Consider the following 14,932-nt stretch of genomic DNA (forward strand, 5'->3'; position numbering starts at 1 on the left):
ACCCTACCACTCACACTCCAGCAGGTGTCACTTCTGCCAGATCCTGTGTGTATGTATCTATATCTGTATCTGTATGTATCACTTCTTACCCTGCCCCAGTCCAAAGAAGTTCATGCAGCTACCAGTCTGAGTCCTTTCATTCCTCGCAAGAATATATGAGGTAGGGGTTATCACTAAGCATTCCCATTTTTATGACGGACAGGAAACTGAGGTTCAGAGAGGATGAGTGGCTTGAGAAGGGCGCACAGCTCCGTGAGAGACGCTGCGTGCACCTGAAACCACTCCCTTTGCCCCAGACTCCGCCCCAGGGAAGGAGGTGCCCAGGTCACCCAGCCACTCGGGACACACCACCCACCCCGGCTCCCTGCGCACCCCCGCCGGCCCGGGACTGCGTGGGGCAGTTCCCCTCCGGGAGGCTGCGCGGTGAAGGCGGGAGGCGGTCCTCGGGGCGGGCCGGGAACAGGGGCGGTGTCGCGGCGCTCCGGAGGAAAGGAAAAGTGCGCCACCTCTTTCCTGGAGCTCTGGTGGCTTCTCTGCGCTGCAGCATGGGGCCCCTGCCGCGGACCGTGGAGCTCTTCTACGATGTGCTGTCCCCCTATTCCTGGCTGGGTTTCGAGGTGACGCCGAGGCTGCGACGACGGGGGCAGAGGGAAGGGCGAACGCAGGACACAGAGCCCACGGTCTCGTGCAGTTCCTGGCGTTGCCGAAAGGGGTTTAGGATAGGCAGATAGAGAGCCAGGGCTGAAGGTCACTTCTTGTTTGTAAAATGGAAACAGTTGCTGGCTCCAGGCCGAGCCCTTATATCCTAACACAGCAGTTTTCCACAGTGGTTTGGAAAAGTGGCAACTCCAAAGAATCAAGGGGAAAGCCAATGCACCGCCACCTCTTAGCCCTCTCGTGTGAGTTGGCGGGGGCGGGCCGGGGGAGGAGTGCAGAACAGGACGGAAACTTTCCACAGGAGCTATGATCCTAGGATAGAGTTCTAGGAGTGAGAGAGTTTAGTCATTTCAAGCCAAGCAATTTAGGGGGTCCGCCTAACCCCTCCTTTGTACTTACAGCCTTTGGCTAATCAGTTGTCGTGAAACACCCTTCTCTTTCCCTTTGCACACGGGCTGCGATCTCCACCTCTGCTCCTGCAGATCCTGTGCCGATACAAGAACATCTGGAACATCCACCTGCAGTTGCGCCCGACCCTCATTGCAGGGATCATGAAAGACAGTGGTATGAAGGCAGCAGCGCCTGGGCCCGGGACTTGATGGAGCGCAGATTTCACAGGCCCAGGGGGGCTGCCCTCCAGTGGGTCTTTATGTGGGCACCAGCAGCTGGTAATTTGTTCTCTACCCAAAACCCAGGAGGGGCCCCCCAAGCCTGAGGCCGCTTCTCACCAGCAAGTACAACTTTCCACTTGCAGGAAACAAGCCACCAGCTCTGCTTCCCCGCAAGGCCCAGTACTTGACAACGGACATTAAGCTCCTGAGACAGCATACCCAGGTTCCTCTGCAGTTGCCCAAGGATTTCTTCTCTGTGATCCTTGAAAAAGGTGAAGAGCGTGGGATACGGATACAGGACAGCAAATGGAAGGCAGCGGAGTTGGAGATTGTGGAGGGGGGCAGGAGGTAACCCCTCCAAGAAGGAAGGGCAGGCAGCTAACTACAATGAAACAAACCCTGGGAAAACTTAGCATCAGAGTTGAGCAAACAGAAGGTTGGGGGGCAGGGGGGATGCAAGAGGAGAAGGAGCAGGACAAATGAGTTGGGAGACACTTGGGTGGGAGACTGAAGGAAACTGAGCTCTGGGGGATGTGATGTCACAAGCAGGAAAGGGCAAGCAGGTCCTCCGTCGGGAAATAAGCTAGGGAAGCCCTACCCGGGAGTGCCTGTGCCCCACAGGAAGTTTGTCGGCCATGCGCTTCCTCACCGCTGTCAACATGGAGCACCCGGAGATGCTGGAGAAAGCGTCCAGGGAACTGTGGATGCGTGTCTGGTCACGGGTGAGGGCAAGGCTCTGGGAGACCCTGGGTGACATGGTGGCCCTCCCCTAGGCCTGCTTCCAGACTGCTGCTCCTGCCCTCCCCTCTTGTTCACTGACCTATGTCCATGCCACCCCTCACCTGGCCACCCCCTTCCTGCTGAGTGTTCTCTCCTTCCCAGGACGAAGACATCGCGGACCCTCAGAGCATCCTGGCAGTAAGTGTCCTGGCCCTGCGCCCAGCCCACCCCTCCTCTCATAGGGAATCTGAGAGCAGTTGGCATTTGAGGGCAGAGAGGATGTAGTTTCGCTTCTAGATGGAAGAGGCCATTGTTACTTGGGGAGAAAGGCTATCTGTGTGTGAGAGGCCAGATTACTGAAAGGCTGGGACTAAGAGGACTCTCAAAAGCATATCTCAGGGTTGAAAGAGGAAGGGCAAAATTCTCCATTCGAATTTATTTGATGGAAGTAGTCAGTGGGAGGGAGAGGATAAACGTTGGTGACTCCATAGGGAGGGATGAAGTATTAGCAAACAGCCCAATAGAAATCTCACCAGGGAATTCCATGGGAATCAGAGCCCAGCCCTTGATTCAAAAAACACACAAAAAACCACAAGATATTCAGGGAAGCTGAGAAGTGGGGAAGGCAAGAGCCCCAGACTTAGCATCAGGGGCTCAGATTATCGCTTTGGCTCTGTTACTAACAAGCTCTTTAAGGCTGACCAAGTCTGGTACCGCCTGGACCTGCCTCCTCATTGGTTCTAGAAGAGGTCAGGAGCTGTCCCTAAGGCGCCCTCTGGTGTTAAATTTATGCAATGATGACTCTTTGCCACATGCGTTTTCCACCAAACTCATGATTTTCAAGGAAGAAAATAGCCCCTCTTGGCAAGGATAGACCTCTGCTTGTGCGAGGGTAAAGGCCTTGCCAGGAAAACTTGGGGGCAGAAAGTAGAAAGACCCAAGTTTTCTCCTGAGATGCTCTCTCCCACTAATGTAGACACAGTTGCGTTCCCTGTCATGTCCCCTCAGGCCGCAGAGAAGGCTGGCCTGTCAACACAGCAAGCCCGGGGACTTCTGGAAAAGACCTCAACACCGCAGGTGAAGAACAAGCTCAAGGAGACCACCGAGGCAGCCTGCAAGTACGGGGTGAGCCACGCCTGATGAGCGTCCCCAACCCCAGTGCAGAGCAGAGTCTGGGAGTCTCTGCTGGGTCCCCATGCTCCTGTCCAAACGCTGCTCCCCACATGAGTCCTCTGTAGCTCTCCCGGGTGACCTTCCTCTCCCTTCCTGCCCCTGAGTCCAGGGAAAGGAAAAGCGGGGGAGAGAGGGTGAGAAAGGACAGAGCATCTGAGAGCTACAAGACTCCTTAGAGCTGTGGAGTCTCTTACCAAACACCTCCGGCTTGTTTGCTTCTGTGACCTCAGACAAGTATTGGCTCATAGCCTTTGACCCATAGCCTTTGGCCCCAGCCTAGTAAACTAAACACCTTCCTCCCTGCACTTGTACTGCTTTCTCTAGGCCTTTGGGCTGCCTGTCACCGTGGCCCACTTGGATGGCCAGACCCACATGCTGTTTGGCTCCGACCGGATGGAATTGCTGGCACACCTGCTGGGTAAGTGACAGGCTCACACTGAGCTGCCCTTGACCCCAGTCCCACTGACATTATATCACTGACCAGAAGGACAGATTCAGAGCAAAAAATGTTCCCGGCATTTCCAACAGTGAAGCCTTATATAGACATGGGTGCTTGAGGTCAGATGGGGAGGGTCTGCCTTCTCCGCCACAGGGGAGAAGGAAGCTTCTGTACCTGGCAGCCAAGCACAGCTCTTCTGAGGGAACTCCTGGGGGCTTGTGGAGCCATCTCTGACATGCGTGGTTTTCTCCATCCAGGGGAGAAGTGGATGGGCCCTGTGCCTCCAGCCGTGAGCGCCAAACTTTAAGGATGCCCAGAGGAAGCAAAACCATCTGCTCACCCCAGAACCCCAGAGGAAGCAAAACCATCTGCTCACCCCTGCTCCACCGAGGGGCGCCGGTATGGAGGCTCCTCTGTGGCGCTGGTGGGGCAGGGGGGAGCACCATCTGCATTACTCTTACGGCTGCTCGCTCTTCTGTGCCTCGAAAGTGCCTTTGGGAAGCCCCACACTCTGCGTCCCCCAGAATAAACTGAATGCCACTGATGCAGCAGCTCTGGGTCTGGGTCTTCTGTGGTGTTTGTGTGTTCTTGTCCCTGCGGTCACATGCTGTCTACTCCAGGTGTGGCAGAGGAGCAGCTCTGGCTGTGTTCCCAGCTCTCCGCCCGCCCACCTCGGGGAGTCCCTCTTTTTCTTCTGCAGAAACTCCCCAGGGCTCTCTGTCGGGGACAGCAGACTAAGGCAGATGGATTTTGCAATTATGCAGTTTGGCACTTGCTGTCTTTGGACCAGACACAGTGTGAGATGGGGCTGAAACCCAGGCCCCGTGGGCGTGAAGGCTGGAGGGAACCAGAGTGTGGCTGAGCTTGCACCCAGGTATTTAAACTGGGTCCAGCAACACTGACCAGTAGAACCAGGGCAGGGCAGTGCAGGGAGACTGGCTGGCATGGCCTTGGCCTGGGGAAGTTGCTCATCTCCTCATAGTTCCCTCCTCTCACCCACGTACAGGTCCTGAGAAAACCCCAGGCCTCCCCCTGCCTACTATGAGCCTGCTGATCTCACACAAACCTGTAGCTTTGCCACTCCCCCAGTGACTTATCCAAAGCTCTCCCTGTGCAGTCTATCCTGCTCCATCTGGGCCCTCTGTGCGATAATCAGAATGCCTTGTGTTTCAACAGTATTTGGACTTCTTTGAGGGTACCCTCCATTCAGAAGCTGAAGCCACACGTGGGTGCCTGGTGGGAAACAGGTACAGAGCCCACGATGGCGTGGCTCCATTTTCCTCTGCCTCTGCCTCTTCCTCATCTCACATCCCATTTTCCACTTTTGTCCCTCATTGTGTTCTGTCTTCCTCCTCTCTCCCCCTTTTCCATTATTCCAGCATGTTGCAGGATTCCAGGTCATCCTTACCGGGCTTATCTGTGAAGTGATGCCAGAAGTACGTCTGCCAATGAGCACTCTCTCCTTCAGGCAGATTTCATGAGATGCTTGTCTCAGCATATGTGTGACATCAAATAACTTAGAAATAACAGTACGAGGGTGCTTGAATAAATTATTGTATACCTAAGATGTAATGTTTTATAGCCATCAGAAACCATATGTCTGAGGAATTATAAAGAACATTGGAAATCTTTGGATATGATATTGATTGGGGAAAAAGATGAAAGTATATATTCAATAGGATTATCTCAGCCTTGGCTGGTATGGTTCAGTGGATTGAGCTCGGGCCTGCGAACTAAATGGTTGCAGGTTCAATTCCCAGTCAGGGCACTTGCCTGGGTTGCAGACCAGGTCCCCAGCAGAGGGCTCTCAAGAGGCAGACACACATTGCCATTTCCCTCTCTTTCTCCCTCCCTTCTCTCTTTAAAAATAAATAAAATCTTTTTAAAAAATAGTATGATCTCAATTATATCTTGATACATTAAAATATATTATATTCCAGGAACGTTAACCTACTAATCCTAGAATGAAATATATCAAAATGTTTCCATTTTATTTGTCTACTTTTTAAATGATCATTTATTGTTGTAAACAAATATACATTTAAAGGAGTAAAAAACCAGAATTTGTAGATTCACCTTTGGGTACAATTGTGCATTCTTCCCATTGTTTTCTAAACCTCTCCATTGCTTAATTTAATCCTAAATCTTATCACAGGCTAATGTGGGATAATCTCTTACCACAGTTGCATTGTCCCCAGATCTGCTCAGTCACCGTCAAAGACTAGCATCCTACGTCCCTAACCCCAGAGCAGAATTTCATGTTCTCTGGAGGAAGGAGACAATTTAGACTAATCCTTACATTCATGATCTAGATAATAACTTCTGAAAAATGTCAGCCAAATGGAATCCAACATGAGGGTTTTGGTCAGAGTTTTCCCAAGACACAGACTAAGTAGGATATGTATCGATATATAGAGAGATCAGAAGAGATTATGGTTGAGGGGGCTGAGGACCCCCACGGTCTACCATCTGCGGTTCCAGTGGAGTCCAAAGCCCAAGAACCAGGAGCGCCGATGTCCCAGGGCAGGAGGAGATGGCTGTTTCAGTTCAAGCAGAGAGCACACTCGCCCTTCGTCTGCCTTTGTGTTCTGTCCAGGCCCTCAGTGGACTGAGCAATGCCCACCCACGTGGGTGAGGGCCATCTTTACTGTCTGTCCATTCAAACACTAACCTCTTCGGGAAACACCCTCCCTGCACACCCAGAAACCATGTTTTATCAGCAACCTGGGCATCCCTGGGCCCAGTCAGGTTGACACAAAATTAACCATCAAGGTGAGAAAGGGGAAAGCCCCCTAAAGCAACTGTATTTTTTTTAAGTAAAGGAATACTCTGTTCCTCTAATCCAAAGAGAGTTTCATACCTCTGCTTAGTTCCTTTCCCTCCTCCCCTTCTGATCAATAATTATGTCATATAAAATCTGCAATTATGTCAATACCCAGAATTCAACAGTGACCACTTTCTTGCATTCCAATTTAAATTCCAAGCTTACCGAAACACAACTTCTTAGGTAAAATTCCTAGACGTGACATTTTTTTTACAGAGCCAAAGTGCAACTTGTAACTGACAACAACCAGAAGGTATGGAATGCATGTGGTTAACAAACAAAAGAAGACAAGGCAAAGTGTCAAGTGAAAAGTGAAGTTTCCCCCCTTTTCCACTCCCATTCCTATTCTTCAGTTTTGTGTGTGTGCGCATCCTCCCAGAAATGTCTTTAACATGCAAATGTCAGACGTAATACAGAGAGATGCTGTACGCCCTTCATCAGTCTCCCCAGTGGTAACATCCTGCATAACTGTGGTACAATAACACAACCAGGAAACTGACTTGGAAGGGATCCATCAACCTTCCTCAGACTTTATACACGGTTTCACATGAACTATTTGTGTGTCTGCATGTAGTTCCGCATAATTTTGTCACCTGACCACCACGTGACCACAACCACAGTCAAGAAGCAGAACATTCCCAGCATAAGAATTTCTCATGCTATTCTTTTATAGCTATGGCCACCTCTGTCCCTCCCTCCCCACTTCCTTCACCCCTGGCAAGCGCCAATCTGTTCTTCGTAGAATTTTGTCTTCCAGGCATGCTGTAGAGATGGGATCCAATTGGCTTGCTTGCACTCAGCATAATTCCCTCGAGGTCCACCCGAGGTGTTGCCTGTGTTGTAGTTTGTTCCCACTTATTGCTGCGTGATTTTCCATGGTATGGATATGCCAGTTAGTTTAACCTGCTGAAGGACGTTTGGGTTGCTTCCAGTTTGGGGCTATTAACAAATAAAGCTGCTATGAACATTCACATCCAGGTTTTTGTGTGCACATAAGTTTTCATTTTTCGGGGGTAAGTGCCCATGTGTACAATTGCTGGGTCATACGGTAAGTGCGTGTCTTATTTTATAAGAAACTGCCATATTTTTCTAGAGTGGCTGTGCCATTTTACCTCCCCACCAGAAATGCGTGAGTGACCCAGTTTCTCTGCATCCTCACCAGCATTTGGTGGTGTTACTATTTTCTATTTTTGCCTTTCCGATAGGTTTTCAGTGATAGCTCGTTGTGATTTTAATTTGCGTTTCCCTCAGGGCTAGTGACGTTGAACATCTTTTTGTGTGCTTACTCGCCATCTGTGTGTCCGCTTCTGTGAAATGTCTGTTAATGTCTTTTCCTGATTTTCTAAGTGGATTGTTTTGATAAATGTCCATATTGGTTTTAATAATGAGTTTAAAATATAAATATACAAGCTGTAAGAACACATCTTTGGGACAATTGGGGGAAAATAACATGGGCTTGGGTATTAAGTGATATTAAGGAATTAATGTGATTTTCATTAAATATGATAATGGCAGGGTGGCTGTACACAAAAAACATTCTTATTGGTTGGAATTACATTCTGAAATATTTAGGGTAGAGGTGGCAGGGTGCCTTTTAAAGGATGGGAGACCCTTGGCTGGTGTGGCTCAGTGGATTGAGCACTGGTCTGCAAACCAAAAGGTTGCTGGTTCAATTCCCAGTCAGGGTACATGCCTGGGTTGTGGGCCAGGTCCTCAGTAGGGGGCATGCGAGAGGCAACCACACATTCATGTTTCTCTCCCTCTCTTCCTCCCTCCCTTCCCATCTCTCTAAAATAAAAATAAAAAGTAAAAAAAAAAAAAAAAGGATGGGAGACATGGAAGGAATAGATAAAACAAGAGTGGCAAAATGTTAGTAATAGTTGGTATGTAATGCCCAGAGAGTTCATTATACTATCCTTTATGTGTCTTAGGATATTTCCAGAATAAAAACGTTTTTAAAAGGTAATGTAATAAAACGTAATTCTGTGATAGTACATATTCTCACTACATCCCCAAGTGCCATGCACACACAGTCGGCTTCAAGGACTTGTAACCTGTGCACTCACATGGGGCTTCGCAACCAGTTTAACGCTCTGCTATTGCTGTCTTGAAATCCTTCATGATCGTGAGCAAGGGGCCCTGCATTTTCATTTCATGCTGGACCCCACAAGTTACGTAGCTGTAGCTGATGCTGTAAGCACATGACACAGCTGGGTAAATGCTTATCAAATGAACAGAAGAGAAAAAAGTGAGAGAAGGGTAAAAGGAATAGAGATAGCAAAAAAGGAGATAACCAGGCGAAAAGAGAGACAGATAAAGTACCAAGTAGAAAGGATGAATGGATTTTCCAGGACAGTATGCTGTTGGGGAAACAGGGAGGCTCCGAGAAAAGGAGGAGTCCAAGCAGACGAGTTTGGGGCAATTATTCATCACTCTCCTTCTCCGGGAAATCGCCGCTACAATTCCCGGGTACAAGCAAAGGTGGAAGCGGAAAGAGGTAACCACTTAGACTCCAGGGTAAAAGAGGACTGGAGGCCGGGGGACCAACTAGACCACCATTCCTCGTTTGTCCCGTGCCCTTAATCCGATACTGTACAGTCCCTTCAGTGTCCTTACAGAGGGGTCGGGGAAAGCTAAAATCCCGACACTCTTTGGAGCAGACACTCTTTGGCCAGGCCAAGTTCAAGGCTGTGGCTGGCTCTAGCTGATGCCAGATTGGAAAAGACTGGGAGAGGCAGGGGGCGGGGGTAGAAGTAGGCAATTGAGGGGAGGATCTAGGGATCCAAAGATCATGAATCATTAAATCAGTAAGTATTCACTAATTACCAATAAATGGTACAACAAGTACTTATTGCCTCCTCCCTGCCCAGTAATGACAGGGGTGTGCGGGAGTGCGCACACTCCCCACTCCTGACCCGGGATGCATTCCTGATCCCCACCCTTCTCAGCACAAAGTCTCCCCTGTGCACCCCAGCAGCCCTTTGTCCTTGCTCACAGCGCTCTCACTGTGTGCCTTGTCTTACAGTCAGTTATACACACGTCTTTCCTCTTCTGGACAGTAAGCTCCTCGAGAGTGAGATTCCTACGGGATCTACTGTATACACCTCAGAGCATCCACACACAGCAAGTGAGCAATAAAAAAGTGTTGGTCCGCAGGTAAGTTCAGGCTGAACAGCGTTTCGCCACCGCTGCCTCTGCAGAGGACAGTCAGCACACTCACGGCCGAGTTTTTGCGTTCAGGAGTTCAGACAACACACCCTGAGAAGAGGTGTGGAGTCTCCCCTTTGTGCAAACTGGATTTGTCACAAATGTACCAAGTCAAGAATTCTGGATCAAGTGTTTCAACCTTCACCTGCAGATCATGCAAAATACGGTGGGGATCCACAGCACCCCCAGAAGCTGCCTATTGTTATCAGAATAAAAGGTACAAAAAGACATCCACATGGGGGGAAGATGTAACGGAGATGCTTGGGTTAGAAAAAGCACATAGGCCCCAAGTTCACAAGATCATCCTTTCGGTGACTGCAACATTGAAAGTGGTTCAACACTGGGTCAGAATCAGGCCCGGAGGCCGCCACAAGGACTTCCCACCGGGGAGGACATGCTTGGCCTGCCTCAGGAGCACCAGGGACTTAGTAGTCAGTGCCAATGGCATCTGGGCCCTGTGCACCAAGAAGCAATTAAGTCCTGGTGCCAGAGCAGTTTCAGATGAAAAGGTGCAGATCGTTTGTATTTGAAGACGGTGAGAAAGTGTTCTCATTTCTCATTTTTGCTCCAACCAACGGAGCACACCGGCCAGGGCACCAGCACCCTTTTGGAAGAAGTCACCGGCACATCAAGCTTCCAGAGCCATTCAGTGAAAAGTGCTACCTTTTACAATCAGTCTTGATGAGTTCATAAAAGATAAGCATCCTGATACAGAGCCTGCAACCTTTGTTTCCTACTCTTGCCATATGGGTCGAGAACCTTATTTCATTTTCCAACATTCCCTTTTGCAGCCTTTGCTGTCTGAAGATCAGCCTTTTCTTAAGACTCCAAACGATGGGGAAATCGCATCTGCCCGCTTCTCCAAGGAAGGCCGGAATAATGATCTGAGAACATCACAGGCATGTTGTTGAATTACCACTGGGAAGGCAGCCAAAAGGGTGTTCAGAGTGGGCTCACAAAGTGGTTAAGAGCCAGGGTTCTGAGCTGGGATTGCAGGTTCAAATCTTGACCCAACCCTCGATCTTCCTCAAGTTTCTGACCTCACCCATAAAATGGACGTAACAACAGTAACTCTTACTACATTATACATATAGTGTTACTTAATTTGCATGGAGTATAATATTTAACACAGTGAGCAGCACACACAAAATACTGCACACGTATTGGCTACACGTATAAAGCAGACCTGTGTTCAGAACACGAAAGCACAGAAACAAAGTCTTAAAGATGCACTCACTGGTAGACCTCTGTTCCCCCTTGCTGGAAGTCTACCGATTTCCTCCGCTTCTCCCCTTTCCCCTGTCCACACACTCCCCTTCACCGCCCTCCCCACAAATGAAGCAGGCACGTAGAAATCACACTGGCAATTGAGTTAAGTGCTGCATTCATATTTTGCTAAGGATACTAAATTGGTAAAGAAAAGAGAAAACTAAGAACTTGGGGAAGCAATTTGGCCATGAGTATTCAAGGCAATACAAACTTTCATGTTGCTTGTCTCAAAAATGACATTTCTTAGAATTCAGCAGGAGGAAATAATCAAAAAAGAAGGAAAAGCTACATGTTACAAGATGGATGAAGAAGGGGTTCTATGGAAAGTAACTTCACAGGGTGATCCGATCATAAATTCCTAAATGGGCAGGTCATGGGGTGTAGTCGTGTGTCAGACTTACAACTTCTTTAAAGAAAGGTTTCGAAGCCAGCTCTAGGTGTAGCTAGGTTAAACACGCCTTTGAAATACCAGAAGTAATGCCCCTCAAAGACATAACCACCCTCAAAAGAGCACAGAAACTTAAGTATCCTGTAATTCAATTCCTGCCTGCCTTGCTTTCTCCCACCTCCATGGAACCTTCCGTGTGCCCCCTCCTTAACTTCCAATGCGCAAAAGAAACGACAAAACTCTCATTCTCCAGAGAATTTTAGATCTTGCTTCTCGGCAATTGTCAATTTCGGCTCAAATAACACTCTTATAAAAATTTTCTACAGGTTTAGACGTTCTTACGTCTACACTTGTTATACCACCACCGACTGTCGGCCGATCTCCTTCTATTGGTATATGAACTGTAGGTCGAAATCCGTCTGATCCCAGCCGCACGTTTCCCATGTGAGCTGAATAGGAAGGAAACTGGTGGAAGCGAAATACCCAGCTGTCCTCCCAGTCCCTATAGAGACACACCTTGTCTACACAACCTCCCACTCCCTATAGAGACACACCTTGTCTACACAACCACAGGCTTCCGGTGTGTCTCCTCCCTCGCCTCTCTGTCAGTCTGGGGCAGAGACACATCCTCATCACCCTCATCACCGGCATCCCATCTCTATACACGCAGGCGTACCGCTCCAGAAACACTTCTCCTTCTCCCTCCTCCTCTTCTTCCTCCTTCTCTCTCTCTCTCTGTGTCTCTCTCACACACGCACTCACACATTGTCTGCTGCAACAGCTCAGGCCATGGCCCCCAACTGTCCTTGGGATCAGATTTGTTCCCCGTTATCTGCTACCCCCCTCCACTTGTCCAGTGGTAACTCTCTGAAGGCAGAGCGTCCAGCCTTGTCTAGCCCTTTCGGTCTCGAGGACAAAGCGTGCCTCTAGCCACTCTGCTCCTGCTGGAACCCACCTCACCGATTTACTGCCTGACTCACAATCGAAAAGAGTGGGTCCTGGATCTCCAGTGTGTGTGGTGAGACCGGGCAGCACAGCAGCCTTCTAATAAAAGCATTCAACTATGTTTAGTGAGCACCTGCTTTGTGTCAGCACCAGAGTTACTTGCAGGTATTCAGAGATGATGGGAATTAATCGCTCACCAGGAGAAACGCACTGTGGAGGTAAGGTGTGTAAACAGAAAATTACCTCATAAACAGGTAAAGGCCAGGACAGGGGTAGGAAGGAATGCCGTGGTTACAAAGCGGAGACAGCTTCCATGGCAGGCATCCCCTCAGAGGTGGCCTTTGAAGAATCAACTGTTAACCATGCCAAGAAGCAAATGCATGAACTCGTCTTACAGGTCTGCAGAACACAAAGAGTTCACAGACAAGCTACCGCAGCGGTGGAAGCAGAACACACCATCCCAGGCCCACAACAGTGCTTAGTCCGCAAAGCACTATGTGATCACAGAGACTGAACAGTCTATGATCTCTGCTCCCGGGCACAATACACATTCTCTAAATATAAGGCAAACTGCTCTCAGTATAATTTGCACCAGAAGAAGGGGTAAGGACAGGTGAATTTGACTCTGGTCCTAAGCACAAAGATCCCTGGGGTGGGGAGAAAGAGCACACTCATTAAGGCGCTGTATCGGGGTGGATGGAGGGAGGTCAGCCCCAGGAGAAAAAAGGGAAGTGAAGCCTGGGCAGGAACAGGGATTGGGGCCAAAGAGAGGGTGGGGCCAGTGGGCTCCACCTCCTTCCTGCCTCCCACTTCCCCCACAACCTACTTTCTTTGCAGTCTGGTCCAGACAGGTGAGGTAGGAACGCTTAAGGCTGGTGAGAGGTGGCGGGAGGGTCCTGGGATTGGAGCAGGGGTGTCAGGAGCGGGTCTGGCCCCTTTGTAGAGTCCGTGAGGCCCTGCTGTGCAGAGTCCAGGGAACGCCTGATGGGCTGGTTTTGGGATACTGCCGCCTCTGCATTGCTGCTGTGTTGCAAAGGAAAGAAGCCTTCTCCCCACCAACCTCCCAGCCCCGGTGGTAACTCCAGGCCAGAAACTCGAAATACGAGTCAGAGTTGGCAGAGGGTGGGACCCTTGCAGATGTGGGGTGTACAGTGCCAGGAGTTAATCTGGCTTCTGTCCGTGGCCTGTAAGAGTTTCTCTCACATAGCTGTGCCCCTGCGGCTATTTTGTGTCTACGTGCATTTTTTTTCCCTCTAACCGGAGCATAGGCTGACTGGAGGAAATGGGAAGATGGGGTCAGACACGGGGTAAGTGGTGCTCCCTCCCCCTACTCACCCAAACAGGGTCTTACTGAGGGCCCCTCACTGGGAAGCAGGGGGTCTGGAGGGGGGGTTCCAGTGCAAGCAATAGTAGAGAAAGGGCAGGGCCTGCCCCATCACCTGGATTCCAGCGATGCCACTGAACCCCAAGCCCCCGGGGGCCCACCCAGGATTGGATCCTGGATGTGGAATGGCAGAGCTGGAAGGGAGAACGCAGGGAAGAAGGAAGGAGGAAGGCAGGCAGAGCCGTGACACAGTAAACTGGCATGATGGCTGGGAGTCAGCACTCTTGGGCAGGTTTCCTGGCTTATTCCACACACACGGGTGCCTTGGGACAACAGTGTGATTCTTTAGACAATTACAGAACTGGAGAGTTCACTGCTGATCACTTATTTTGGCCATTTTTCTGATTTGAGATTGAAGAACCTGAAACCCCCCAAAGGTGTCTAATACAGTTACTGGAATCTCACCCAGCCATGATGCCAATTGCTAGTTTAGACACAACAGCTGTGTATCTTTTTGCAGGAGCCTGGGGAAGGGCCATGGTGCCAAGCCAGTGGTCGGGGAGACTGGAGAAGCCACTTCTGTACCTGTGCTGCACCTCCTTCCTCCTGGGGCTGGCTTTGCTGGGCATACGGCCGGACATTGTCCCTGTTGCTTTTTTCTTTCTGACCTTGGGTGGCTTCTCCCTGTTTGCCTGCCTCCTGGCCTGTTTTCTGGAATGGGTGTTCCGATCAGTGCAGCTGGAGAGCCCAGGGGCTTCAGGCAGTGCTCGGTGAGTCAAGGGTGGGGACGAATTGAAGGAATACTCTACCAGCTCTCCCTGTGCCTCTGGTCTCTCAGGCATAAAGGCTCTGCTTTTCACCTCTGTCACTGATATCAGTGACAGGAGGTATCTTTTGTCAGTAGAAAATAGAAAAGGGGAAAGGGGCTCCTTTCAGGCAGTCACCAATGACCTTATTTCTCCTCCCCCAGGGACCAGGAAGCCTTTGAGATGCCAGCCTACAGAGAGGCCATGGTGTTGGAGTCACAGGGCCGCCCCCAAGAGTTGGATCAGCCGCCTCCCTACAGCAGTGTTGTCATTCCCCCAGGACTTGTAGAGGGACAGCCTTGCCATCCACAGGGGCCCAGGAGAGCCCAGGTGGAAAGGCGAGTGGGCTCAGAGGGGTCTATGACCCCAGGAAGCCCTGGAAGAGCTCCAATCAGCCTTCGGCTTCGGGGACCACGAGCTGTGTCCACTGCTCCTGATCTGCAGAGCATGGCCACACTCCCCACACTGGAGCCTCTTACGCCACCCCCTGACTATGATGCAAGTTTTGGTCACCCTGATGATGACAATGTTTTCTATGAAGATGACTGGACACCCCCCTAACGGACTTT

General features: G+C 50.1%; 2 protein-coding genes across 5 annotated transcripts; both read left to right on the forward strand.

Annotated features, from left to right (window-relative positions):
• Positions 1–424: 424 nt before the first annotated feature.
• Positions 425–4,151, forward strand: GSTK1 (glutathione S-transferase kappa 1). 2 transcript variants are annotated; one of them, XM_024572861.3, is made up of 8 exons: positions 425–617; positions 1,140–1,221; positions 1,412–1,540; positions 1,890–1,990; positions 2,151–2,186; positions 2,997–3,113; positions 3,486–3,579; positions 3,858–4,151. In XM_024572861.3, the coding sequence occupies exons 1-8, from the start codon at positions 546–548 to the stop codon at positions 3,905–3,907; spliced, it is 681 nt and encodes a 226-aa protein (XP_024428629.1). In that variant the 5' UTR covers positions 425–545; the 3' UTR covers positions 3,908–4,151. The 2 variants fall into 2 exon arrangements, with proteins under 2 accessions (XP_024428629.1, XP_071077809.1); XM_071221708.1 differs by lacking the exons at positions 425–617; positions 1,140–1,221 and adding an exon at positions 1,292–1,325.
• An 8,895-nt stretch (positions 4,152–13,046) lies between these two features.
• On the forward strand, positions 13,047–14,924 carry TMEM139 (transmembrane protein 139). Of its 3 annotated transcripts, none has more exons than XM_045182087.3 (3): positions 13,047–13,540; positions 14,078–14,327; positions 14,528–14,924. In XM_045182087.3, the coding sequence occupies exons 1-3, from the start codon at positions 13,516–13,518 to the stop codon at positions 14,922–14,924; spliced, it is 672 nt and encodes a 223-aa protein (XP_045038022.2). In that variant the 5' UTR covers positions 13,047–13,515. The 3 variants fall into 3 exon arrangements, with proteins under 3 accessions (XP_045038022.2, XP_024428621.2, XP_071077810.1); XM_024572853.3 differs by having other exon boundaries at positions 13,049–13,089; XM_071221709.1 differs by having other exon boundaries at positions 13,061–13,084.
• The last annotated feature ends 8 nt before the right edge of the window (positions 14,925–14,932 follow it).

Source organism: Desmodus rotundus, chromosome 6, assembly GCF_022682495.2.
Source record: "Desmodus rotundus isolate HL8 chromosome 6, HLdesRot8A.1, whole genome shotgun sequence".
NCBI classification, from domain to species: domain Eukaryota; kingdom Metazoa; phylum Chordata; class Mammalia; order Chiroptera; family Phyllostomidae; genus Desmodus; species Desmodus rotundus.